A 27,679-nucleotide genomic window follows, 5' to 3' on the forward strand; every position below is an offset into this window, starting at 1 on the left:
TTGAGGAATCAGGTAGGTTTGAAAAGGCTTGAAAAGATGATAGAGGAAAAACTGCAAGTATTCTGGTATTGGGGCTAAGGTAGGAGGGGACGGGGGGTTGGGGACGCACGGGAAGCTGGGGCAGCAGAGCAGATGGTATCAATTTTGGAGGCAACAAAATCTATGAGCTCTTCAGAAGTTCTGGTACATTGGTACGCTGATACTCATAACATGCCACATAAAAGGTTGTTACACAAGATAAGGGCTCATGGGGCTGGGGGTAACATATTAGCATGAATAGAGGATTGGTTAACAGATGGAAAACGGAGAGTAGGGATAAACGGGTCATTTTCAGGCTGGCAGCCTGTAACTAGTGGAGTGTCGCTAGGATTGGTGCTTGGGCCTCAGCTATTTACAATTTATATTAATGACTTAGATGAAGGGACCAAGTGTAATGTATCCAAATTTGCTGACGATACAAAGTTTGGTGGGAAAGTTAGCTGTGAGGAGGACACATGCAAAGGGATATAGACAGGTTAAGTGAGTGGGCAAGAAGATGACAGATAGAGTATAATGTGGGGAAATGTGAGGTTATTCACCTTGGTAGGGAGAATAGAAAAAGAGAATATTTTTTAAATAGTGAGAAACTATCAAATGTTGGCATTCAGAAAGACTTGAGTGTCCTTGTACAAGAAACACAAACAGTTAGCATAGAGATACAGCAAGCAATTAGGAAAGCATATGGAATGTTGGCCTTTATTGCTAGGGGGTTGGAGTACAAAAGTAAGGAAGTCTTATTACAATTGTACAGGGCTTTAGTGAGACCTCACCTGGAGTACAGTTTTGGTCTCCTTCTCTAAGGATGGATATACTTGCCTTAGAGGCGGTGCAGCGAAGGTTCACTAGATTAATTCCTGGGATGAGACGGTTGTCCTATGAGGCAAGGTTGAGTAGAATGGGCCTATACTCTCTGGGTTTTAGAAGAATGAGAGGTGATCTAATTGAAACATATAAGATTGAGTGGGTTTGATAGGGTAGATGCTGAGAGGTTGTTTCCCATGGCTGGAGAGTCTAGAACTAGGGGGCATAGTAGCAGGATAAGGGATCAGCCATTTAAGACTGAGATGAGGAAGAATTTCTTCATTCAGAGGGTTGTGAATCTTTGGAATTCTCTACCCCAGAGAGCTGTGGATGCTCAGTCGTTGAATCTATTTAAAGCTGAGAGAGAGAGATTTCTGGACTCTAGGGGAATCAAGGGATATGGGGATCGAGCAGGAAAGTGGAGTTGAGGTTGAAGATCAGCCATGATCTGATTGAATGGTGGAGCAGGCTCGAGTGCTACTCCTGCTCCTATTTCTTATGTTCTGAGTATCAGAAGTGAGAGTGGATTTGGTGGGGGGTGGGGGGGGGGGGGGGGAGGAGGAGGGCAGTTGAAGGAAGTGGTTTGTGGTAGACAAGGGAAGTTTGGGGTTGGCTTTATCTTCTAGGATGACTGTGGAGCAATCAAAGGATTTGGTAGGAGAGGTGATAATCCTTGAAGTGGTCAAGCCAAAGATGGTGGTGGAAAACTAGGCTAGTTGTGTGTCTAGTGCTCCCAAATGTGAAGCCCTTGGATTTAAGGTTGCGAGATATGTGCTGTGCCAAGAGGATCAACAAGGGTGGAAAACTGGTGGGGATGAAAGTTAAAAACAGAAAAACAGAAACAAGACAACTGTGAAGCAGATCGACAGAGGTGGTGATATCATGACAGGGGAGGCTTAGAGGAAAGGGAGCTGGGTGTTCGCGAGCTTGCTAATAAGGAACTGGGTGTAGTCTTTTTTTTCCAGGGGCTAAGGGTGATGGTAGAAGGGTTGGAGTTAGTAAGGGGATGTGGATAGTAAGGAGATGAGAAGATGGCCTTGTCAACAATGGAGACTTCAGAGGTGGTCAAGCTTCAGGTGACGGGAAAATCAAATAGGTGGCAATAGCTTTGTGTAGGGAGTTAATGTGAAGGAAGACAAAGTCAAAGATGGTGCAGGGAAGGTTTAGGTGTGTGAAATCACTAAAGATGATGAATTGCTCAGAGCAGAGGCTAAATAAGGAGAGTAGAGAAAACATTTCAGCAAGAAATTTGCTGCAGGATTTGAGAGCACAGTGTTACAATAAGGGGTTTAAAGGAGGTGGGGGGAGGTTATTCAGAGAAGAAAGTGCTGGAAGATTAGGATCAAGATGGGATTTGGAGATGAGAAGTATGCCACTGTTGTGGTAGTTTGGCTGGGCAATGTGGTGAAATGTGTAACTGGGTTGGTGGCCTCTGTGATGGTGGGGTCACTAACAGCAAGATAGGTAACCCGGCCCAGGGTGTCGATGATAAGGTCATTGAATTTTTGGGGCTTGTATCCTTAACTTTCAAATTTGTAGGTTGAGACACCAGTTACACAGTGTAACAGCCTGGAAACTCCTCAGTGAGATGACACTGATACTTTAAAGGACTTTCTTCCTCAGTTCTGAGGAAAGGTCCATACCTGAAATGTCTTGTCTGTTCTCTCCACAAATGCTGCTTGACCTGGTTAACAGTTTCCAGTGTTACCTGCTTTTGTTTCTGCCACAGTGTTTTGCAGTTCTTTTTTTCCTGTTTGCAGTGTGTCAAAACAGATGATTGTATCAATATCATTGTGATGAAAATGATGTAGACATTCTGGCCTGCTCCATCACCTAGGCCAAAAATTAAGAGTTTGTCAAACACTTTCTCATGAAGACAGTGCCCCTTTAAATCTACCAAAGATAAGTTATCAGCTTTACTTACATGGGTAAACACTCATCACACAAACACTCATCTTCTTAGGGCAGAAGTAAAAATGTGGATATGCAAGAAGGACTCTTGCCTGCTCAGGATTATGTTGTGGGGTGGAATGCTACAGGTCTCACTGTCTCTTGGTCGCTATTCAATAATTGCTACTGGAAAAAGAGAAAATGGACAACAGATGAGAAGATTAGGCTCGGGCGTGATACCCCTCAAGCCTAAGGCTTACACATGAAGAGTGCCTACTTCGAGGAGGGGCAGAAGGTACCAGCATTCAATAGTCAAGTGTACCTTGCATTAATCACTGCCTTCAGGAGGAGAAAACTGGAAGAAAGCAATACACCTTTGAAGTAAACACATAAAAATAAACCCAGCCCCTTGTGTTTAAATGGATTTGGGAGCTTAAATCATGCCGTCTAATCTTACCCAGTTCTACAGATGTTCACCCCTCTTACATTAGGGGAGACACAGCTGGTGCCATGTGTCACATTGCGCGCAATGCTTTCTGGGACTTGTAGTTCTTTGCGGATTCCCATCGTGCACTGCAATCGGCGCACGCATGCGTAGTGGCTGCTGCGGATGGACTGACCCTAACAACCAACATGGCGCCCTAGAGAAGAGCGGAGATGTCGCTGTTGAGGCTCTGCACATCCCGGAGCTCCGGTCCCGCTACTCTGAGGGAGCTGCTCCTCCCCTCGGGCTGTCACCGCTGTTCGCAGCTCCGGAGGCATCCCGCCAAGAGCTCAGGTAAAGGCCGTGGCTCCACGATTTCCCTCGAAAGTTAAACGAACCCGTTCAGGGCAGTACCGCGGGCCAGAGGCCGGGGCTCCATGTGCAGCCGGCACTTCCCCAGTAACGCTGCAAAAACCTTTACATCCACGACCACCCACCGACTCTCACTAAGCCGCAGTACGTTGTCAAACAAACCTTAGTTACTTACTTTAGTAAAAATACTTATTTTTTTTCTCTCAACAACATGGAACTGTCAGGAGTGAGATTTATGATCAATCATAACAAATAGGTGATATTTGTAAGCTAAAAGGAGCAGGTTTTACTTCAGTTGAGGGAACCTTGAAAGTCTGCTATTTCTATTAATAAAAATAAATCTGTTTTATTCATTTCAATAGGTTTGAAATATTTATCACAAATCCATCATTTTTAGTGGCTCTGCTGTGCCTTGTTCTACAGGTTTTAATGCTAGGTATTGTAACTCAATTTAGTGGGTTAGCTTTGACATTCATGGAATGTTAGAATTTAACAGCACAGAAGAAGGCCATCTCCTCTGTACCCTCTCTAGTGCAATCATATCTTTCCTGTAATGTGGTGATCAGAACTGTACGCAGTACTCAAGCTGTGGCCTAACTAATGTTTTATACAGTTCTAGCATAACCTCCCTGCTCTTATATTCTAAGTCTCGGCTAATAAAGGAAAGTATCCCATATGCTTTTTTTAACCACCTTATCTGCTACCTTCAGGGATCTGTGGACATGCACTCCAAGGTCCCTTTCTTCCTCTACACCTCTCATCCTCCCATTTACTATGTACTCCCTTGCCTTGTTTGCCCTCCCCAAATGCATTACCTCACATTTCTCTGGATTGAATTCCATTTGCCACTTTTCTGCCCACCTGACCAGTCCATTGATATCTTCCTGCAGTCTGCAGCTTTCCTCTTCAGTATCAACCACACGGCCAATTTTTATATCCTCTGCAAACTTCTTGATCAAGCTCTCCACATTCACTTCCAAATCATTAACATATACCACAAAAAGCAAGGGACCTAGTACAGAGCCGTGTGGAACTCCACTGGAAACAGCCTTCCAGTCGCAAAAACACCCGTCAACCATTACCTTTTTACTCCTGCCACTTAGCCAATTTTGGATCCAACTAGCCACTTCCCTTGGATCCCATAGACTTTTACTTTTTTGACCAGTCTGCCATATGGGACCTTGACAAAAGCCTTGCTAAAATCCATGTACACTACATCAAATGCGTTACCCTCGTCGACCCTCCTTGTTACCTGCTCAAAAAAGTTAGTCAGTCACGACCTTCCCTTAACAAATCCATGCTGATTGTCCTTGATTAACCCGTGCCTTTCTAAATGATGGTTTATGCTGTCCCTCAGAATCGATTCCAATAATTTGTCCAGCACCGAGGTTAGACTGACTAGCCTATAATTACTCAGTCTATCTCTTTCTCCCTTTTTAAACAACAGTACAATGTTAGCAGTCCTCAATCCTCTGGCACCACGCCTATAGCCAGGGAGGATTGGAAAATGATGGTCAGAGCCTCCGCTATTTCCTCCTTTGCTTCTCTTAGCAGCCTGGGATATGTTTCATCTGGGCCTAGCGATTTATCCTGTTTAATTTTCAAACGTTTATCGAGTTCCCTTTCAAAAGCAATGAGAGCCATGGTGTTTAGTTCAGAAAGACCGTTATACTGTTGTCAGTAATGCTATTTTAGAAAATTGTTTGATTTTCTCAACTTCTTGTTGGTGAGGTCTTGTAACAATTTCCAGAAACACAAGTCCTTTCTATCTGTCTCTGACCATTCTGATCTGTAATATGGACTAGTTTATGCTGCATCTTACTTGATGACTCGAAAAGTGCAGCATCGTGTTGGCCTGAGCTCAGCTGCACCAAACTTAAGTCTCATTGTTTTTTTTCCCTTTGTAATATTTGCTTACTATTTCTTTAAAATACTTGTGCTTCCTCCTTACGGAACCAAGACAGGTAGATGGAGTTAAGACACAGATCAGCCATGATCTAATTGAATAGCGGAAGAGGCTCAAGGGGCTGAATGGCCTACTCCTGTTTCTATGTTCCTTTCTCTCAGTCTCTCTGATTAAAAAAGAATCACTGTCCCATTATCCCTTTCCATTTTGAAAAAAAGAGTAGTAGTACAAAAGGCAACATTAGTTGCCCTCTGTGCATGAGTTTCAGTGCACATGTATGGAACTTTGGCACAAGCCTTCCCGCAGTTGTTCAACATAAGTGGTGTGATACTCAACACTCTCAACTCGCACCGTTACAGCAATGGTGCTGGTATGGTATCAGCAGGGCGAACATAATGAGGTTAAACTTGACATGGTCTTGTTTACATTTTTGTGAATGCTGCAGTTGAATTGTTTGCAAAGTATTGTAAAGGCTTTGTCCAAATGAAAAGATAAATGGGATCTCAACAAGTTGTGGCTCGAAAGATGTTGTGAGATGATGTAGCAGTGCTTAACATTCAGCTCCCAATTATCTGACTTCATTGCTATACTTGGTATCTCATTTAAATAAAATGTTACTGTGCTGTCCTGTCAGTAAATATTTCAGTTACTGTTCCCAAAAGAATGAATCAGCTTGAATTTATATAGTGCCTTTCACATTCTCAGGTCATCCTACAGTGCTTTAGAGCCGCTGTATTACTTTGTAAGTGAGTTACGCCGGGAAAGAAAATTATGACATATAATTAATCTTTCACGTTACTATTTTAGTGAACAGTAATAATTGAGATTGGAATGCCAAATTAACTACATATTACACCATGATTGCATTGTTCAGCCCATTGGAACAGTGGCAGCTGGGAATTATTTTCACAAATACTTTCATTGCTTATATGGGCATCTGTGATGTATTTTATTTTTAAACTGGTCCCATCGATATCCCTGCTTCAGAATATCATGCAGTAAACAAGCGTTTTTTTTGCTTTCAGCATCCACATTGCCACTAGTGAACATGTTGAAGGCAGGAGAAATAACTACTCTTACAATCACAATATAGCAGCAACCAAACTTGATAAGTAGATGTAGTTATATCAGGGGTTTATTCCAAGCAAATACAGTATGTTGTATTTTATGTAATTGAACTCATAACTTCATGTTATGAAGTACCACATCTCCTGTAGTTGCCTTCAGTTGTTTTTTCTGAGAATTCATTATTTCTGTTCATACTATTTTGGAACTGTAGCAGTTGTGCATTATGCAGTTAGGTTGGCCTCTTAGACAAACATCAGTACCAATGGAGGCCAGACATACGCCCTGTCCTATTCATTCCTAAATTAGGAGTTGCGTGAAAAGCCACGTTTGCATGTATAATAATGCTTTTCAATCCCTTGGTAGAAACTTTAGTTTTTAGGCATATAGATGCCAGCTCCTTGATTTATTAAGTGTACACTTAGGTGAAAATGACTTATTTATGTGAAATTGGTGACTAATTCAGTTTGTGAACCATAATACCCAGGCAACAGTGGCAATTCTGGGTGAGTGTCTGGAACGAGCTGCCAGAGGCAGTAGTAGAGGCGGGTACAATTTTGTCTTTTAAAAAGTATTTGGACAGTTACATGGGTAAGATGGGTATAGAGGGATATGGGCCAAGTGCAGGCAATTGGGACTAGCTTAGTGGTATAAACTGGGCTACATGGACATGTTGGGCCGAAGGGCCTGTTTCCATGTTGTAAACTTCTATGATTCTATGAATTCAAAAAAAACCAGCAGAAATAAAACTGAACTACTGTCCCAAATGAAGGTTTCACATTAGTTTTGTATATGTTCTGTAATGTTCTGAACATCAGAAAAAGATGACATACAGTCATTGATGGATATTCCTTGTTTTGATGGAGAGTGTAGCTAAAAATGCTTGCAATTGATCTTTCAGAGCGACCTTGGGCTTTCTTCAGAAGAAATTACTCTTCTATTATCCCTAAGAAGGATGACGGAAAGAAACAAACTCGTGAGCGAGCTCATCTGTTAGAAGGTAAGTGTGAAAAGAGAAAATTAAAGGGAGGGGAAAATGGACATGTTTCAGGAGCGTATGATGGTTTATGGATTACCAGCAACTGTCTTTCATGGGACTCTGTAATAATGTCAAAGTCATAATATTTGTTTTGGAAGTAAAAATTTCAAATGGTTGAAATTACATTAAAGCATTGTCTAGATCAACTTTATTTAAAAAAGTGTCTATACTGTAACTTTAAAAAATCGCTACTCAGAAACCGCTGCCAATGATCTGAGCCACAAACTGGATTCGTTTAATTTCTAAAGTGTTTTATTGTAACTAAAGTGTTTTTATTGTAAACAGAATAAAGATTTGTAAATTCACAAGCTTTTCAGCTCCCGTCTGTAAAATGAACAGAAAACCTGCTTGTGATGGTGATTTTTTTTCTTAAAAGCAGGTATGGGTAAAAGTTGACTGCTGTATATAGTTGTGTATAAGACTGTAAATTTGAAGATTAAAAGTTTGTGTGTGGGGGAGTCTTGTAGGTGAATAATTGTTCTGTGTTGTGCTGTAGCTCACTCTGGAAGAACACTCATCTGCTCCTATCCCAATCTTGCTCACCTGTCTCTTCAGCACCATTTACTTCTTTCTGACTACCAGTCTCTAGCTCCTGATCCTCTACTTTCTTCTCTCATGCTCCCAATCTTCTGCTCCCCTCTCTCAGGAACCTGGTCTCCTGTTCCCCTTTCTTAGGCTCCAGTCTCATGTTCCCTCTCTCTCAGATTACTGGTTCCCTGTTCCCTTTCCCCTGTGCACTGCAATGGCAGTGCCAGAAGCAGCGTGTTTTAAAAATAAATTTCCTGCTGTGGAGAGACATGGTGATGAATGGGGCATCATACATGTGAGCCATAGCTTTTTTTTGGCTGGCAAGTACTGAGGTTATCTGATATGTGGTTCACTTTTTAAGTGTGTATATTATAGTATGTATTCTGTTCATTCATGTCAACTATTTTATCGGCCTGTTTTATCTTGATGTACGTATTTCTACATTATTTGATGGAAGTTTCTAGTTACATTTTTATATTTCCTTGTTGTTTCTACTTCAAATGGCAGTTCTCAAAGCTAGAATACAGCAACTTCAGGCAGATGTCATGACTGAAGTGAAATGTACGGAGGTACAGTTTGTGAACAGAATAAATTTAACTCATCTAGAAATTCACACCGGCTCAAAGAATCTCACTTTTCTGCCGGCCAGAGAATTGAAGAAATCTCTTAACCTGAACACTGCAGCTCCCGTGAAAGAAAAAGCAGCTGAAGAACAGATGGGCCAAAAACGTGGCATCAAAACAATATTTCCCAAAACTACCTCCGTTCCCAGCAAATGGATAGAAAAATTAGACAAGGAAAAACGTAACAAAACCAGGAGACAACTTAGTATTGTGAAAAAAGTGAAAGAACCGCTGCCATTGTCCAATGCTAAAATCGTTACTGGTGCCAAGTCCACAGAAACTGGGAGAAAAAGTACTTCAGAAAGCAGTGTTGCAAAGACTCCAGCGGCACATAGAGCCAGTCCTGCTGTAATGAGTAATCCACATGCAGTTCATCCAGATACAAAGTCTGATACATTACACGATTATTCTGTGGGAGCTATTCTTGATGAAGTGGAAAACCTTGACCAACAACTTAACAACTGGGAGCCTTCTCCTGCCAAACTGCTCGAAGATGAAGAGGGCAACAAATGCGGTGATGCCCAGCGGAATATTTTATCTTACATCGAGGCTTGTGCATTCAATAATGATCTGGACAGAGCTCATGAATGCGTCATGTTCCATCACCGGATTCTTACTCGCCGGAAGCAGTTGAATGTTAAGATTTACAGTGTTTTAATGCGTCTGTGGGCTAAAAAGGTTAGTAGATTTATAGGTGATAAATTTATGCCACCTACAATTACTCTGAAGCACTGTTCCTGGGATCCACTGTCTGCCTGTTTTCATTAACTTCAAATTTATTGACAGCACTGCTACCTAAAAGCACTCTGGTTTCATGAAAAAGTGCTTTTCAAACTGCTGCTGTTTTGAATGTGAATTTAAATTTGCTAACTACAATCCGGCTCTTAGTGGTTAAGAGTCCATAGTGTAAAAGTGCCCGCAGTTTTGCATTAGTTGATAATTTCACTAATCAAGGGGAAATTATCACATTGATGCAACAGAGTGTGCTCTTCTGAGGAAGGGGACAAGGTACTTGGTTGGGCCAGAATAGGCTCATCTGTATCTAACCTCGCCATATCTGACCTTGGGGTTCAAGGTGCTGACATTGGGTATTAGAAGTGGAAAAGGTTCCATTTTCCAGCACAACATCCCTTGACTTGATGAGCACAGAATTTCAGAAAAAAGGAGAAGGTGTGGGGGGAACCACTCGCCATTTTAGTCGAGATGATCGCTCATGCTTTTTAATATTAATGTCATTGTTTCACGCATTTGGAAATGCAGAGATTAGTGCCATTGTTCATCACTGCGCTAGACATGGGCTGGAGACCTCCAGCTTCATGCAGGAAAAATTGAAATTTTATTCAGTCTAGCAGCTCAGCAACCCACTTCCCAAGACTGTATCCAGCATTCAGGAGCTCCTCAGGAGTGACTGTCAATTTGAGTGCTATCACTTTTTTTCTTATTTTTAAAATTTTTCACATTTGCTTTTTTTTCTTCTCTATTTTGCTCCGTTTCATCTTGTTTATATTTTCTGTTTTCTTTTACTTTTCTTATTATTTGCCATTTTGCTTCTCATCCTTGAAGTTGTCTTTTTTTAATTATTTCATTTATCTAGCCAATGTTCCCCTCCTTTTGGTCTGACTGAAGAATTGTGCAGGATGGTCAGAAAGGGAAAACGTAAGGAAAATAACCTCAAATGATTTGCTTGCAGGGTTCATTAAATCAGATTGGCAGGCTTTTCAGCCTGGTGGAGGAAGCAGGACTGAAGCCCAATTTGGACAGCTATGTAGCAGCATTAGAGTGTATGGGACGTATGGAAAATTGCGCATCTCGTGTGATCGAGAGGTAAGCAGTGATTGTAAAAACCAGAAAAATGTCACAAAAACACTAATACTGTAAATTATTCTGACTTGCCCTTGCACGTTTCCATTGACGAGCATCGGGAGCAAAATAGCCCAGTGAAAAATGCATATTGACTGCAGCAGAATAGATTTCATCTGTACACCCATGTCCTGATGCAAATAACCTTTACTTTTGCTTACATTTACAAGAAAAGTAATTATTTTTTATCTGGAGTATGTTGGTTTTTCACACAAAACATTGTGATCTTTATAAAAATAGCAATTTTATTTTTCATCTGTGGTTATCTCTGTCCACTGAATGACATCGTTACCAGTTTCTGTCATTTCCGTCTTTGTATTCTTCACCTAACCAAATATTTTTTTAAAAAGAGAGACTGAGAATAATGATGACATTTAGACAGGCTGTAAATGTTGGAGGGGGATTAGCGGTCATATAGGATGAAAATGTAACTTGTACATCAAAATTGTTGGGGCAGTTTAATTGTGGAAAAGCATAGGGGTAAGAAACATTATGAAATGCAGACATTTTGAATTTCTGATGTAGTGTTTAGATTATGATAACTTCAGTAAAATATTTTATTGATGCTTGTGATAACCTAGAAATTTATCTTGCAATAATTGAACAGTACAAATCTGTAGCCATTGATGATATTTCTTCAGTAGATTATTAGATTTATGAATTCCTCTGTGTATATTTTTGGTAACTTTTTTACTATTGGCACAAGAATCTCAAACACCTGTTGGCAAGTAGAATGCATGGATAGAAAATCTGCTTCCGGAATTTAGCTATGACCTGTTAGGAATACGGTGTGATGTATGCTCAAGCTAGAATGGAATTTATGCACAACTGTAGTTAACTTGACGTTTCATCTCTCCACATCGTAAAATCTTTTTTGAAATTACTGTATATTGAATGACTTGAATATGGTACAAAAACTAAATGCCCCCTCACTCATATCAAATTCTTTGCTAGTTTAGCAGAGGTTTTACCTGCCTCTTTATAAGAAAGAGGGAAATTTGATATAAGTGCATTAAACATTTGTATGATAACATTGACTAGAGTAACTTCTAGCCTCATTTTAAAAAAAACACAGCCTAGAGTAATTTCTAGCCTCATATTAAAAAAGTAGAGACAGTCATGCACGCTAACTTATCAGCTTAGAGAGAGTAATAGGCACACATGTCAAGGCGGTAGTTTCATATTGGAGTCTGAGTGTGATAATCTGAAACTCACCTTGAAATCAGTTCTATATATTCTTTATTTTTTTTTATATATATATATGTATTACTGAAAGCTGGTAGGTCAGTTTAGTGCATTTTTTGTGGCAGTATTTTAATTCCCATTAACCAGGATTTTCTATATAGGTGATGCACTTTCGCTTTTCCTCCTCTGTCCGTAGAGTCACCTCTGGTGTACCCCAGGCTCCAACCTTGATCCCCTCCTGTTCACCATTTGCATGCTCTCTCTTGGCAATATTACCAGAAAACATGGGGTCAGTTTCCACTTATATGCAGATAATATGCAGTTCCCTATCTCTACATTCTCTATCAGTTCAAAGGCTGCTGCTACACTCTGCAATTACCTAATTGACATTAAAATCTGAATGAGCTAAACTTTATTGCAGCTAAATGTCAGCAAGACTAAAGCTATGCTTTTCGGATCCTGCCAGCATCTTGATTTTAGCAACCCCCAGCTGCTACATCTGATGAATCAGAAGGTAGGAAATCTTAGCATATTCCTTGCATCCCCTACCTTTTTCCCTACGACCACTGAAACTCTAGTCCACACTTCATCACCTTAAGACTCGGCTTCTCTAATGCTTTGCTCACTGGTATCCCCAACTCAGTGGTTCACTAATTACAACTTATTCAAAGTAATGTAGCTCATGTCTTCATCTGCACAAAGTCTGGTACTCCGATCACTCCTGCCCTCTCCCAAACTTCACTGCTTCCCTGTGTACCAGCGAGTTGACTTCAGAATTCTTCCCCCCCACCCCCCAGCAATCCCCGGGCCAACTGCTCCTCAAACACCAAGTTACCAATTCTCCTCCACTCCCTCAGTTCCATCATTGTTTTGCTGCTCTTTCAGCACTATGTCTCTTGCCCTCTGGAGCTCCCAGCCAAGTTCTTCTTGCCTTGCCATTTCTTTCTCAACATTCATAAAATCTTTTCAAATCTTTTCTCTTCAATCTGCTTTTACCAATGCAAATGCGGTAAGCTGCTGAACCTTCATTGCCCTCCTGCAGTCCATGCTGATGTCAAATGTAAACAATTTAAAGCCCTTGAATGGAGCTCTTTCCCACTACACACCTAGACAGTGCCAAATATGACTAGAATCCTACCTGAAGTGCTAACATTTTTTTTAGTTTGTGATTGACCTGTTGTGTATTTCAAACATGTTCTATTTTTATTTTATAATATTTTTTCTCTCTTTATTTACTATAATCATGTTTACACCATAGGGGAGATGGATTACTTCAAATAACTCTGATTTACTTTACTGTATTTCCAGTCTAGGTTTTGATGTTTTTCTGTATCATCTCACCCCATTGCCCATCTTTATTGTGAGGATGTGAACAGGGGAGCCATGAATGTGACAATGTTACAGGTCTGTCTTCTGTTGGGGACAATTTAGAAAGAAGGAACTTGTATTCATATAGCACCTTTCACATCATCAGGATACACCAAAGCGTTTAACAGCCAATGAAGTACTTTTTAAGTGTAGTCACTGTTGTTATCTAGGCAAACACACACATACAGTCAATTTTCACACAGTAAGATGCCATAAACAGAAATGTTACAAATGACTAGTTAATGTGTTTTCTGGTGGTGTTAGTTGAGTGTTAAATGTTGGCCATGGTACCAGGGGAGTAGTTCTGCTTTTCGAATAGTGCCGTGGAATTTTGTGTCTTTGGTTTAACATTTGGAAAAAATGGCACCTCAAGCAATGCAGCACTCCCTTAGTATTGTAGTGTCAGCCTAGATTATGTGGTCAAGTCCTGGAGTGGGACTTGAACCCATGTCCTTCTAACTCAGGTGACAGGGCTACCACTGAGCAGTTTGATAATATACACCACTCAGTAAAATTTGTCTTAATTGTCAAGTTATGAAAAATTGCATGTTTAAGTGTGCCACACACTTAAGAACTGTAGTGTCAAAGTAAAGTGATTACACTTCATACTGATGCTAAAGTATTAGAAATCTGGAATCTCTGGATGACCTGACTCCAGACTGAAGCAGAGCCAGACTCCCTGGAAGGAGAGAATCTCTCTTTGCTTCGCTCTAGAATCAGGTCAGACTTTGACTCTAGATTTACATTATTACAATTGTAATATAATTGCAGCTGGAGATAAGAGTGGGCATAGTCATATGTACCTGTTTTATCCACTAGATGGCTCCTGTGACCTTTGAACATAGCTGTTGTAAAATTAGTGGAGTATCTCAGTATGTACTGTAATCAGTGTTTTACTTTTAACTAGTGTTTATTGAGGATCCTCCTTTCGTTGATTTTTTAAAAATTTCAGCAGTCATCATCTGTTTGCATATTTTCCCAATGTTCCATTTCCTGCAATTTCAAATGAACTGGCACTAGTGATATGAAGGATCACATGAAGATGGTGGCGAAGTTGCAGTAAATGACAATAATTGAGTGTTTAATTTGGGACTGTGCTGAGTGGAAAAATGTCACTCATTCATATATATTTCTTAATTTTAAATCTATGCAAAATACAAGATGTGTTCACATCTGACACATTGAGAATGGCGGATTTGCTTTGTTGAATCAGCTATTCATTTCAGCATAAATGGTGATTTCAGTTGATATATTTTTATCTGTACTAACTAATTAGCCCAATACAGAGCATGTTGGGGCTGCCATGGTAACTGCCATGTGATACATAGAAAACAGGAGCAAGAGTAGGCCATTCGGCTCTTCGGGCCTGCTCCGCCATTCAAAATGATGATGGCTTATTGTCTAACTCAGTACCCTGTTCCCGCTTTTTCCCCATATCCCTTGATCCCTTTAGCATTAAGAAATATATCTATCTCCTTCTTAAATATATCTATCTCCTTCTTGAATACATCTAATGACTTGGCCTCCACTGCCTTCTGTGGTAGAGAATTCCACAGGTTCACCACCCTCTGAGTGAAGAAATTTCTCCTCATCTCGGTTCTCGGGTGATGTCGTTATCCTTCTGATGAGGTGTTGCAGTAAGCGGCAGCATGATGTTAAATCATTGAAATCTTTTTACCTGTCAACGGTATTTAAGTATTTTAGAGGCAGATTATATATCGTATCTCAATCAGAAATTTGGTGAAGGATTTTGTATACACTAGTCTTCTATTATGCACTTGACCTTCACTGAGGTATAAATGGAGGTGATTTGCTAATGAAAATATTTTTTCTGTTGTACTTACCTTTGACTTTTAAGACCACATTTTTGGAAATTTTAAAGATGGCGGTAAGTTATATGTACAGAGGTTCATGTGAGATAGAAAGGTTGGTAGATTGTTCTTTTGAAACATTTTATCAATCAGGATGACTAAATATGAGGTGTAGTGGGTAGATTTTATACCGAGGAGTGGCTGAGTTTATCCATTGCCACGATGCCTAAACCGTGATCAGGGATAATGCTAGTGAATGATATGTTCTTAGGGGTAGCTGTGCTCATTACTGTTTACAGTTCCATAGATATGCCTGATTATGCATCTCAAGTTTGCCCCTGGCTGTCAGGAGATACTATTCTTTGAAGAAATGCTTTCAGAAATTACACTAAAACCGGCAAGCCATTGACTGCCAAAGGGTGACCAGCTCTCTCCATCTGTATTTTAATCCAATATGGATTTCCTTTTGGGAAGAAAAGAGGTTCTTCCATGTTAAGGTTCAAGGAATTCAGAAGGGTAAACTAGGAAATTAGTATAACATTCCATTAACTTTTGGCCATTTCTTCATTGTGTCTGGCCTAAGTAAGTGGGAGACTCTAACTTATTAAAGGTGCAAAGCCTAATATTGCTACATCAGGATGTAAGAAAGACTTTTCAAAAAATCCACAGGGCTCTTACTTGATGGCTGCTGTTTTTGTAAGTTGTTTTGTTAGCTCACACATCAGGTTATATTAGACCAGGGAGTTGATGTCTTACTCCAGTTAGTTTGTAGTTTTCAAAGCAACTGGAGATTGGCCTTTTGAACAGCTGAAAGGATTACTACAGATTGATAGTTTTGCATAAAACTCAACAGCAGACTTTTTGTCTTGGACGTGAGGGTCTGCTTTCTGGCCTCTGCACTGAAGTGGTGGAATCGGAGTGCAGCAACCTTTTTGTTTGCTGAAATTGCACTGGGATGAGCTTATTCTGTATGCACAGCAAGCTCCCAGCCTAAATTGGGTTTGGTGATGGGGGCTTGCTGTCAATTGGCAAACAGCTGCACTTTGTTTAATGGCTGCAGGTAGTACGTAAAGGGGCTGCTTGATGGTTGTTAGGCAGTAGCCTCGAAATAGTTGCATAGCATCCCTTATTTTATATGCCTTGGACCTGCGTTTATAAGAATTGCTGGCAAAGAGGGTTGTCCTGTTTGGCACTCCAGGACACCCTCTTACCAGGAGAACTATGCATTCTTTAGAAGGAGCACAAGGTTAGACTTTAGAGCACGTAAAACTTACTCTGTTGCCAAGTGGCAGCACTGGCCCAGAAAGCATTAGCCACATCCACAGTTCACTTTTAGGGTATTTAATTTAGTTGTACTTTATTTCAACTGTGTCCAGAAATATAATGGTCTTAAATAAGATATTAGCAAATCAAAGCACTGGCTCCATGATAATTGAACTAGTGCAGAGACCAATATTGCCGAGGGTGTATTTTACTGCATTATACATAGCTTGATACTGTTAATGCATTGACCTGATCTGACACTTATATAAAAGCCTCATCTATGAGAGCTTGCTGTTTGGCTCTCATCTGCCAAGATTTTTCAGAAGGGACATCTTCTGGCTCATCATTCAGTGTCTTGCTCTGCTCTTGGCTATGGATAGATTTCCATCTATTCTGTGATTATGCCTCTTAGGATGGCAGATTTGTGCAGCATGCAACAGGCTTTAATCTTGGAGACCCTGGTAGGACCTTATTGTAACATGCCCTGATCTGAAATGCTTCTTTAAAATGCATAAACTGTTTTCAGTAATGATCTTGATGGCTGCATGTGCCTCAATGTATCTTAGCTAAGCTTTGGTTCGCAGATGTTTCAATGGTGTTATGAGCCGGGGCTGAGAGGGAAAATGTTGAAGTTGCCTCCCCTGGGGAGCAATGCACCAGTGACCTGCTTGATGCATCGATGCACTCTGTTATTGATGTATCTTGGAATTGGCCTGAGACATAAATGTTTAGCTTTATGACTACCGCTGGCAGTGCCATCCTTGCTTTGTAGGTTGTCTACAGGTCAGATTTGAACAGACAAGGCAATTGTCATTGCCTCCCTGATGAAGAGGAGTCTGTAGTTTTTCTCAGACATTCCTAGATAAGGGTGACTTGGGACTGTAGGCACAGCAGTGTGAGTAAGGGCAGTGAGTAACTGGTACAAACAAAGCTCCTTTGCATTCTTCCTATCATCCTGCTCTTCCTTCTCCAAATAACACAAAAAGAGAGAAATACCCATTGAGGTTCCCATGTCCAGAATTTTAATTGTTGCAGTGAAAGTTCGTGCTATCAAAAATGTGGGGTAACAAACTTCAAAAAAAAGAGCAAATACTGAGAAATTCAGCTCTCACAATCTGAAAGATAAAATCCACTTTTATATGTGCTGGTCCTCCTTTAAGCATTGATTTCCCATCAGACCAGAAATTGGCTGTCCCTCATTGCCTATTTTATATGGCAGTCTGAGTCCATGGTGCTTTCCCAGCAAGAAAAACAGGTAGTTGCATCTGTATTTATTTGCCTTTCATTATCGTGCATTATAATATTTAAACTATCTGTGTCCATTTTGGGCAGGAGCACAGTCCACCTCATGTAACAGATTAGGTCTATCTTCCAGTGAAGGAAATCGAGAACCTAACTTGCCACCTTCCCACGTTGTATTAGACCCATGACCATTCTTCACATTTCCTCCAATAGAGGCAGTTTGCAGGATAGGTGATGTTTTAACTTTTTTTGTTAACTATATAATTGTAGTAAATGATTGCTTATTTATATCCTAGTCAATGCCCCTGGATTCCTTCACTCTGTCATTTGGCTGATACAGATGTCACCATGACTTATGTTTCACCCTTCCCAGAGAGGAGTGTTCTTTCGTCATGTAGTGCTTCATGTAGCACTCTAGCTGGCAGCTAAAAACCTCGGTGCCAGTAGTGGTAGGTGGACCTACATGACAGGCATTCTCCAGGATTTAATGCTTGTGACTATCTGGGTTTGAGGCAGAATTCTTTTACTGCCAGGCCACAAATAATAATTTTTGTTCAAAATACATTTTTTTTTAAAGTAACCGAACTATTTCCATAATGGTGTCTTTGCTATTCAGCATTGAAGGAGTTGATGCTATTTATATAGCACTGTGCTACTGCATATTCATTTTCACCTCAGGCATCAAGATGGAGACACCAGTACAGGTGGAAATCACTAGTGTTTGCTGAATTATTAGTATTTTTATAAATCAATAAAGGCAGTTTAGGTGAAAACTAAACTCAAACTTAAAGCCAATCAAGGAAGAAATCATTTTACTTTGACCTAAATTCCTTGTACTGCTGAGTACATTGCACAGTGTGTCAATTTTCTGTGCAAGGTTGTGCAGTAGATAATCTGCCTTATTGATCATGAACACATTTAGAGAACAGTAACCTCATTAAACATTTACAGTTCCATTTTAAGATTTATTTCAGACATACGGAAAGTAATTTTACAAATACGAAGTAGGATAAATAGTGATGGGATAGGGCGTTAATGGTCAAGACCAGTTGATTTCCATACATGGTTGACACTAAAGATCATTGAGCAAGTCAGTGTTCTGGGTTACATTCTTTTTTACTAATTTTCTCATTTTTTTCCCCTTCAACATATACTGGGGTCTTCCACAGAACCCAATTGTCCTCCAGTACCTCACCTAAAGAGCCATTTTTTGTGTGTGAGGCTACCCAGGGAGTGTTGGCAGGCTATTTGACTGTAGGTGGCATCACATTTAGCTCCATCCTGCCCACCCATGTGTACCTTCCAGCCTGGGTCATTATGTGTGAATCGAGATCCCTGACTGATTTTCTGCTTTCTAGCCAAGGAGTTCCAAGCCCATTTGTTGTGCCTGTGCTCCAATTAAGACCAGCGAACAGCAGAGACTAGGAGTTGAACCTGGGACCTTCTGGTGTGATGGCTTAATGCCAACACCAGGCGTTGCCTTTATGTCCTCGTCCAAGGATGGCCAACCTTTTAAAGCTCAAGAGCCACAAAAGGAAAATGTTATCTGACAAAAGAGCCTCAAGTGTTCAGGTCCTTTTATGTACAGCTTGGATCCTGGGAGAATGGATCCCCACTGCCCTTCGCAGTACAATGGTTGAGTCATTTATACAAGTCCGTAGCACTCCATTGCGATTAAGTACCCTAGATTAAAATATGTAAACTTGTGTGGATATTTTCATGTAATCCATGGCACATTTCTTTTGTTAAGTAACGAGACAAAATTGTAGTCATTTTTGATTAAGCAAATGTTATTAGTTTCCAAAATTTGAAATAATCCTCCATTTATATAACATCTTTAATGTAGAAAATGTCCCTACACAGATAGGCAAATGGAAAACGGATTCTATATAGTTTTGTAGGACTCTGAAATGTAAGCATCAGTTAGAACAATGCTGTACTCTAATTTTGCATGTTGAAGTGTAGAAAAAAAATGTGCACACAGGTCGAACTGAGCAGAGAATATGAAGTGAAGGGTAACGGTCTTGATGTTTGGATCATTTTGCACACGGAGTGGACCTCTAAAATGCAGCTGAGCACAACACTTTTCAAGCACGTTATGATGGGCCTTGGAATGCGTATAGATTTCAACTCAGTACCAACTCTTGCATGGCACACAGTGAAGGGTTCATCCCTAGGCCATCCTTTTCCCTCACCTCTATTTCAAGGAGAACTCACTTATATAACAAATTGGATCAGGAGACTAGCAGTTCATACCTTGGAAATGTTACTTATTATTTTAAAAATATTTATTTTAAAGCAATTATACAAGTCTGTAGCACTTAAGACTTCCACACCCTAAAAAGAATCCAATTAAATGATGCATGATATTGCAGAAAATTTCATCATTATTAACCCTGGAGCCAACAATCGATTTTCAGCAGCAAGTTGTAGTTTTGAAGCTAAAATCATCTTGACCTTGATCCATAACGTAGGCTTCACTGCAACTCTCAACGCTGATGGTTTCTTGGCACCACGTTGCCTGCTCCTCCCCCTCGTGCTGTGATACCTTTGTGCTGTGACTCACTGGCATAGCATATTGGTACACCAGCTGGCTAACACAAATGGTTCCATTTTCTCAAAAGACTAATCTCTTCCTCGGTTATAAGTATTTTTCACCAAAATGGAGTTGAATAAAACTTAATGGAATGGTTTTTGTTCTGACGATCTAGTAGATTATGTAATATATCTAGTGCCAATGTTGGAAACGTCCTTCTCCTATATTATCTAAGATGTTGTCCTTGTGAAATGTTAAGCCAAATTATATTAGATTCAACAGTCTGTGGATATTGCTGCACAGCAAACAGAGTACTGCAGTTTCTGACACAGCAGCAACTTGATGTTTGCAATTAACATGCTGGGCAGTGACTCAGCAAATTAAATATGATTATCTAAATTTTTTTGAGATACTAAGTAATTTGTAAACAGCAAAATAGAAAAAAAATTCCTAATTCCCTAATAATTGCTCATGAATGCAAAATTAATTTCACTGCTTTGTGCCATTAAATGGTTCTAGACTTTCAAACAGAGATTATGGGTTGATAACTAAAGTTTGCCAATCAGTAAGTTTTGTTGCAAAAAATAATTTCACCAAGCTGTCTAATGTGATGTGCATTAAAATTCAAGAGTGGGAAAGAAACACAGTTCTCAGTCTGTGCTGAGTTTGCTGATTTCTGCCAGGGCAATAGTAGGGGCAGTACAATCATCCTTAGCTCACCTCGACTAGGACAGGGAAAAATATCATCCAGGTCGTCCATTCCAGACTGGTACCCGGTGATACCTGCTGGAAAAGTGTGTGTGAGGACAGGATTGTGCTTGGTTATGATTATTAGTTTCATGGCTTCAGGTCAAACATGGACAAGGAAACCTCCTGTTGTTTAGCACCTACCACCATCCCTCAGCTGTTGAACACCAGTTGAAGGAAGCGCTAAGGGTAGCAAAGACGGAAGATGTACTCTGGGTTGGAGACATGAATGTGCATCACCAAGTATCTCAATAGTACCACCTGATGGACATAGCCACCTGTCTGGGCTTGCGGCAGGTGGTGAGAGAACCATGGTACCAGAGGGCAGCCACACAACCATACCTCAGCAAGTGCCAGCACCTTCAGCAGAAGTGTGGGAGAAAGTAAAATAAAAAAGAAATACCATGTGTACCTGCGGTAGAACACTAAAATGTTTGGAATTTCAGGTTTGAATCCTAGTACCCGGCTGGTCTTCCGATCTCCTCACCCCCTGCAGTTCATTCCATACTTTGTCTACAGATTTTATACTGATTACTGTTAGGGAATAAGTTTCAGGTATACATTACTGTTGAGAAGAATACTGTGGCCAGGTAGCATTTTCTTTATTGTTTACATCTTGTGCTGCATACTGTCAACTTTTGTGACATGTTCTGTGTTACCCTCAGAATCAGGAGGTATAGATTAAAGACAGGGTAAACTATAAAATAAATAGGTCATTCAGACAGAATATCTTTAGCAAAAGAGTGACCAACGTAACAACCAGTGCAGGTCCTCCTGCCTCAAACGCATCACAATAGTAACTACTTAGTAAGTGTGTATGTAGTTTACTACCGAATTAGAAATGTTCAGCGTGACGGATAAAATGTCTGATATCTTGATTCATTTGTGTCAGATCTTGCTTGCACTTCAATTCTGGCTTAGGGAGGAACTTGGAAGCAGCTGAAATCCATTTCTAATTGTATGGACTGGCTGGAGAAACCTGGCGTTACAAAAGGTTTTAAATAAATTAATTCAAATAAAATTCAATCGATCTCCCAGCAGACAGTACAGTTATGCTTTTTGTCTCATGAAAAGTATAATCGGACTGCCTGTTGCAAAGGTGGCATACTATAAGAATTACATTTTATTTTAATAGGTTGTCTCAGGGACTTAGTGCCTATGAAGTGTTGTTTTGTGTCATTTTTGAGTGCTGTAATGCTCTGAAAGTGAGCAAAGGAAGAGCAGTGGTTGCACAAATCTAACTGGTGGGAGCAAGAAAAAGTACAGTTCCAAATAGAGGTACTGTCTTACCACATTTAAATGTCTTACCACATTTAAATGTCTCATAACACATATAAAATTAATGGCTCTTGAAGTGCAGTGACTCTTGTGTAGCTAAACTGCAGTAGCTGTTTTGTGTATAGCAACTTCCCACAACCAGCTATGAAATGAATGATTAATTTTTCTTTGGCAGTATTGGTTGAGGGAGGAATGTTGCTAGGATAGTGGGAGAACTCGCTGCTCTTCATATCGTGTCGTGAATTTGGCTTAACATCTCTTCCAAAGACAGTACCTCCAACAGCGCAGCACTCCTTCAGGACTGCATTGGAGTGTCTGCTCAGATTTTGAATCAAACCCTTTGTTTTGGGCTCAAATCCACAATTTTATCGACCAATAGGTGACAGCGTTACCAAGTCAGCCAAGCTAACAAGGAGAAGAATTTTATATTCGCTGCATTTCCAGTGTGGGTCACTTTGCCAGGGCTGGGTGGCTCCAGATTGTTGCTTAGGTCAGTATAAAGTCATAGTCCCCAATGCTTTTATTGGGGTTTCGCTGCATGCTGTGTGCTTGGGGACGTTAGATTGGCCTCGCAGCAAGGAGGCTTGGCCTGACTGTTCCTATTGGAGGCAATGATTTTGGCCACTCCCAAAGAAAATGCCAGAGGGAGTGCTTCCAAACATAACTTTGTATATAGAATAACAGGAGAGTTTGAATAAAAAGGATGTTCCAGACTTTTATGTTTTCATGTAGGCCCTTTACAGTGACTGAGTTTATGCTTGTAAATTATGAAGACTGAGTGAATATTGCACTATCTCCAGAATATTATGGATTGAGCAGTATAGTACATGAAGAGGAAACCTCTGACCTTTGGGAAGATTAAAAATCTATGCAACATCTATTCACATTTACTAAGTTACTCATAATCTGTATAAAATGATTTTCCTAGGTGCATTCAGCAGCTAGAGGAAGATGGCTTCACAATGCAAGACTTGTTTAGGCGGTGTGTGTTCCATAAAGATGAAAGAGAAATGGTAATGAAAGCTGTTTGTGTTGTACAGCCCAACTTCCAGCACCCATCTGAACCTGAAGTGGAGGTTTGCCAGTCTCCATTAGTGAAGCACTTTTATTCGAAGGTATGAGGGAGAGAATTACATTTTAAGTACAGTACCACATGGTTCACCAAATTAAATTGCACACGTTTCCTTTCAACAGTTGTGTTATTTGGTGATCATATGTAATTCGCACATTGGACTTTGGATGGCATGCTTATGTATACTGATGAACATAGCCAGCAATTGGTGACTCCTTTACTACCTTATTAAGATCTGAAACTTGTTTGCTCAAGCCAAAGTCTTGCAACTTCTTGGTGCAGTTCTATGATGCATTTATATTGTCAGTTTGCGACATATGAGATGGCGCTGCTTCTGCCCAAAGTGGCCTGCATCACCAGAAGAGTTAGCTTGCTCATGAAGGCAACCGTGGCTTTTGGCTGCTGGTAGACAGGAGCAGTTAAAGTGATCTGCCTGCCCGTGTCAGAACAGTAAAGTAGGTTTTTGATCAATGACCTGTACAAACCTTTCTGAGCCAATAAATGATACCACTGATAAATAAATAGTAGTTGCATATATTAAGCAGCTTGTTTTATTTTAGATTGAGCCTGTCAAATACCCTAAATTGGATCTCTGTGTAGAAGAACTGAAGGAGAGATTTGATAGACAGCTCAGCAAGGAGCAAGCGGATACCATTACTTTCGATTCTGTTGAAGCAACAAAACCCATTACAGAGAAGATGAAAAGAATGGTACCTGTGTTCTACTATCTGCATGTATAATATAAAGAAGGAAAATTGGAAGATTTCTTTTATATACCTTTTTAACTTAGATCACGGTCTCTTCCTCTAAAATTGAAGACAGAAAGTTAAATGTTGGCTGCATGCCCTTAGTGCCTTTATTGCTTGTTAATGATAATCATGGCCATCTTGGCCTTTATGCAACTGCTGCTGTTAGCTGTCATTGTCAAAAATGCCACATCTGGTTTTCAAGCTCTGACTTGTGCTTGCTAATCACCTTTACGGTGGCATGGGAGAACAAAATATTAAAAGAAGGAATATACTTGTGTCAGACTTCCAAGAATCTTCCCTATTTTGTAAATATTTTATGCATAATCTAATATTCTGTATCCAATTATTAGGTTAATCATATGTAATTGACTTTCTATTAATAGTTACATGTTTTTTGAATCTGACAGCTGAAAAAATGTTTATTTTGTACCCCCTTTTAATAGTACTCTGCCAATTGTGGGGTTTGGGAAAGAGTAATGTAGTTGTAGTGAAGGTTTTTAATCTGTGTGATAGCTGGTGGAATTGCATCAGCTGGGTAGTGGCTTTTTTTTTAACAAGTGACATATGTATAACAGTTATTTATTAGAACTGATGACCACTAACAGAAATTATGCTCTTTTGAAACAGCGGAAACGTCTGGCAGATTTACGCGCTAAGTGGCAAAAATCTCTACTGCAGGCATTTCGTGAGTGCAAGTTCCATTTGGCTGGTGATAGAAGTTGTTCCTGGAGAATGAATCTCTATCCTTATCTCTGCCTGCTGGATGATAAGGAGTATGTAGACATTATGATACAGGTATGAAAGATAAAAGTGTGGTTAGATTCATAAATTGTTAATACACTGAATGTATCTTAGCACTTTGAGGGAATTATATATTGCTTAGTGGCACAGCTAGCTATGGCAGTAGACCTGAGGACAGATTTCTGGGCCCCAATTCAGAATTCAGTTCAGAAATTGGGTGATCAATGTCTCCTGGCTTTTATCTTTTTGTACTAAGCTAGAGATTAGTTTGAAGTGCATCAGCTGCAGTTGAGTATAAACTATATACAGATACTATAGGAACTTAAGAAGTGGAAGCAGGAGCAGGCTATATGACCCCTCGAGCCTGCTCCGCGGTGAAATCATTCACACATCTGAGTTCAAAAACATAAATCCTGACCTTGGTAAGGATCTTAGCTGTGAAGATAAAGATTCACCTCAGGCTGGTATTGAGAGTTTTAATCAGGCAAAAATTTCAATGCATGCTTCAGGCATTTAAACCTTGATGCATGAATGGATTTGAGGTCCAGAGCAACTAGCCAAACTTCTTAACCAATGACAACAGGACAGTAAGCCTAGAGGAGAGGGGTTAGGAACGGAGAGGGGAATGGGAAGGGGACAAGGTATGGGGAGAGGGGAAGGACGTGGGGGAGCTGGGAGAGGAAAGCCATAAGGGGACAGGAAGGGGAAGAATAGACAGTACAGTGATGGTTTGATGTTAACGAGGAATGATGAGTTGCAAATCTCCCATTACTGCTGGCTTTGGGGCCTTGTAATTTAATTTTTTTTTAAAAATCAGAGGGACCTTCATCCCAACTGAATTTCAAACACTGACAGAAACATTGTTCAGGAGCAAAGCCTTAATCCTGCAAGAAGGCCAAAGATCCCAATATTGAAGCCTTTTACATATGCTATAGAGTTCATTTTATATAAGACGTGTCTTTCCTGCTCCTTTTAACCTTGATAGTGTTCTGCACCATGCTCTTTGGCTATATGGTAGTTACAACTTACACTTACCGTGCCTTCAGTGTAGTGAAAAGTCTCAAGGCGCTTCACAGATGGAGGTAATGGATGCTGAGTGGGCCATGGGAGAAGCAGGTTCGGGGAGGTGTAAGAATGCACCATCAAATGGGGTAGGCTTTGAGGTTTTTGAAAGAGGGGTGAAATGGAATTCCAAAGTGTAGGGCATGACAACAACTTGCATTTATATAGTATCTTTAATGTAGAAAAAATATAAAGAGGCTTTGCCGTTGGTGGAACAGAGGGAGGGGAATGACTGCACAGAAATCCAGGCTCAGAAGAGTGAAAACTGGGACATAGGAATTAATTTTGCATAGAGTTTGAGTAGAGTGGCTAAGAGGAATTTGGAAAAAATCATAATCTGAAAGTGACAAAAGTGTGGTTATTGATTTCATTGGCAGTGCAGATGAGGTAGGGACAGAGGCAGACAATGTATAAGATGGAAATAGGCAGTCTTGGGGGTGGACTAGATGTGAGCCTTGAAGCTTAGCTTAGGATTGAGCAGAATATCAAAGTTGTGCACTGTCAAGTTCCACTTGAGTGGGCAGAGATTTTGAATTGGGTGAGGGCGCAGAGTTTCTGGCAAGAACCATACAGGATAGCTTCAGTCTTGCCAGTGTTTAATTGGAGGAATGTCTGACAAGTAATCAGACAGAACAGTGGCCGTTGTGGACTCTGGTGTGGGACAAAAAATAAAGCTGGATGTCATCAGAATACGTGACACTATGCTTATGGATAATGTCACCAAGAGGTAGCATGTAAACAAGGGATTGGAGGAGACATTGGGTGGAATCATGGGGCACACTGGAGGTGATCATGTGGGAGCAGAAGCCATTGCAGGAGGTGTGTTGGCTATGTAAGGATAGGTAAGAATCGAATCAAGAAAGGGTGGTACCATGGAGGATGTAATGGTCATCCATATTGAGGACTATGGAGAGGTAGAGATGCACAAGGAAGGGTAATGAGCCTTGGTTGCAGTCATGCAGGATGTTATTGGTGACTTGGACCCATGTGGTTTCATTACTGTGGGTGGTTTGGAAGCTAGAATTAAGGGATTCAAAGTTGGGGGACAATAACACATTTAAGAGTCTGCAAAAGGATATAGACAGGTTAAGTGAGTGGGCAAGAAGGTGGCAGATGGAGTATAATGTGGGGAAATGTGAGGCTATTCACTTTGGTAGGAAGAATAGAAAAACAGAATGTTTTTTAAATGGTGAGAAACTGTTAAATGTTGGTGTTCAGAGAGAATTGGGTGTCCTCGTACAAGAAGCAGAAAGTTAGCATGCAGGTACAGCAAGCAATTAGGAAGGCAAATGACATGTTGATCTTTATTGCAAGGGGGTTGGAGTACAAAAGTAAGGAAGTCTTGCTGCAATTGTACAGGGCTTTGGTGAGACCACACCTGGAGTACTGTGTACAGTTTTGGTCTCCTTACCAAAAGAAGGATATACTTGCCTTAGAGGCGGTGCAATGAAGGTTTACTAGATTGATTCCTGGGATGAGAGGGTTGTCCTATGAGGAGAGATTGATTAGAATGGGCTTAGACTCTCTGGAGTTTAGAAGAATGAGAGGTGATCTCACTGAAATATATAAGATTCTGAGGGGGCTTGATAGGGTAGATGTTGACAGGTTGTTTCCCCTGGCTGGAGAATCTAGAACTAGGGGGCATAGTCTCAGGATAAGGAGTTGGTCATTTAAGACTGGGAGGAAGAGGAATTTCTTCACTCAGAGGGTTGTGAATCTTTGGAATTCTTTACCCCAGAGGGCTGTGGATGCTCAGTCGTTGAGTATTCAAAACTGAGATCAATAGATTTTTGGATACTAAGGGCATCCAGGGATATGGGGATCAGGTGGGAAAGTGGAGCTTTTTTTTATATTCGTTCATGGGATGTGAGCATCGCTGGCAAGGCCAGCATTTATTGCCCATCCCTAATTGCTCTTGAGAAGGTGGTGGTGAGCCGCCTTCTTGAACCACTGCAGTCCGTGTGGTGAAGGTTCTCCCACAGAGCTGTTAGGTAGGGAGTTCCAGGATTTTGACCCAGCGACGATTAAGGAATGGTGATATATTTCCAAGTCGCGTTGGTGTGTGCCTTGGAGGGGAA

At 40.5% G+C, this 27,679-nt stretch overlaps 1 protein-coding gene across 2 annotated transcripts in view; it reads left to right on the plus strand.

Annotated features, from left to right (window-relative positions):
- Positions 1–3,349: 3,349 nt before the first annotated feature.
- Positions 3,350–27,679, plus strand: part of polrmt (polymerase (RNA) mitochondrial (DNA directed)) — a 90,122-nt gene continuing 65,792 nt past the window's right edge. For both annotated transcript variants that reach the window (XR_010957920.1, XM_067968360.1), the window contains exons 1-7: positions 3,350–3,508; positions 7,399–7,497; positions 8,572–9,365; positions 10,378–10,511; positions 22,906–23,092; positions 23,610–23,759; positions 24,426–24,593. Coding sequence is in view for 1 of the 2 variants with exons in the window: in XM_067968360.1 (XP_067824461.1) it covers positions 3,388–3,508; positions 7,399–7,497; positions 8,572–9,365; positions 10,378–10,511; positions 22,906–23,092; positions 23,610–23,759; positions 24,426–24,593 (1,653 nt within the window). In the remaining variant the exon portion in view is untranslated. The remainder of the gene's footprint in view (positions 3,509–7,398; positions 7,498–8,571; positions 9,366–10,377; positions 10,512–22,905; positions 23,093–23,609; positions 23,760–24,425; positions 24,594–27,679) is intronic.

Source organism: Heptranchias perlo, chromosome 29 (genome assembly GCF_035084215.1).
Source record: "Heptranchias perlo isolate sHepPer1 chromosome 29, sHepPer1.hap1, whole genome shotgun sequence".
NCBI lineage: Eukaryota > Metazoa > Chordata > Chondrichthyes > Hexanchiformes > Hexanchidae > Heptranchias > Heptranchias perlo.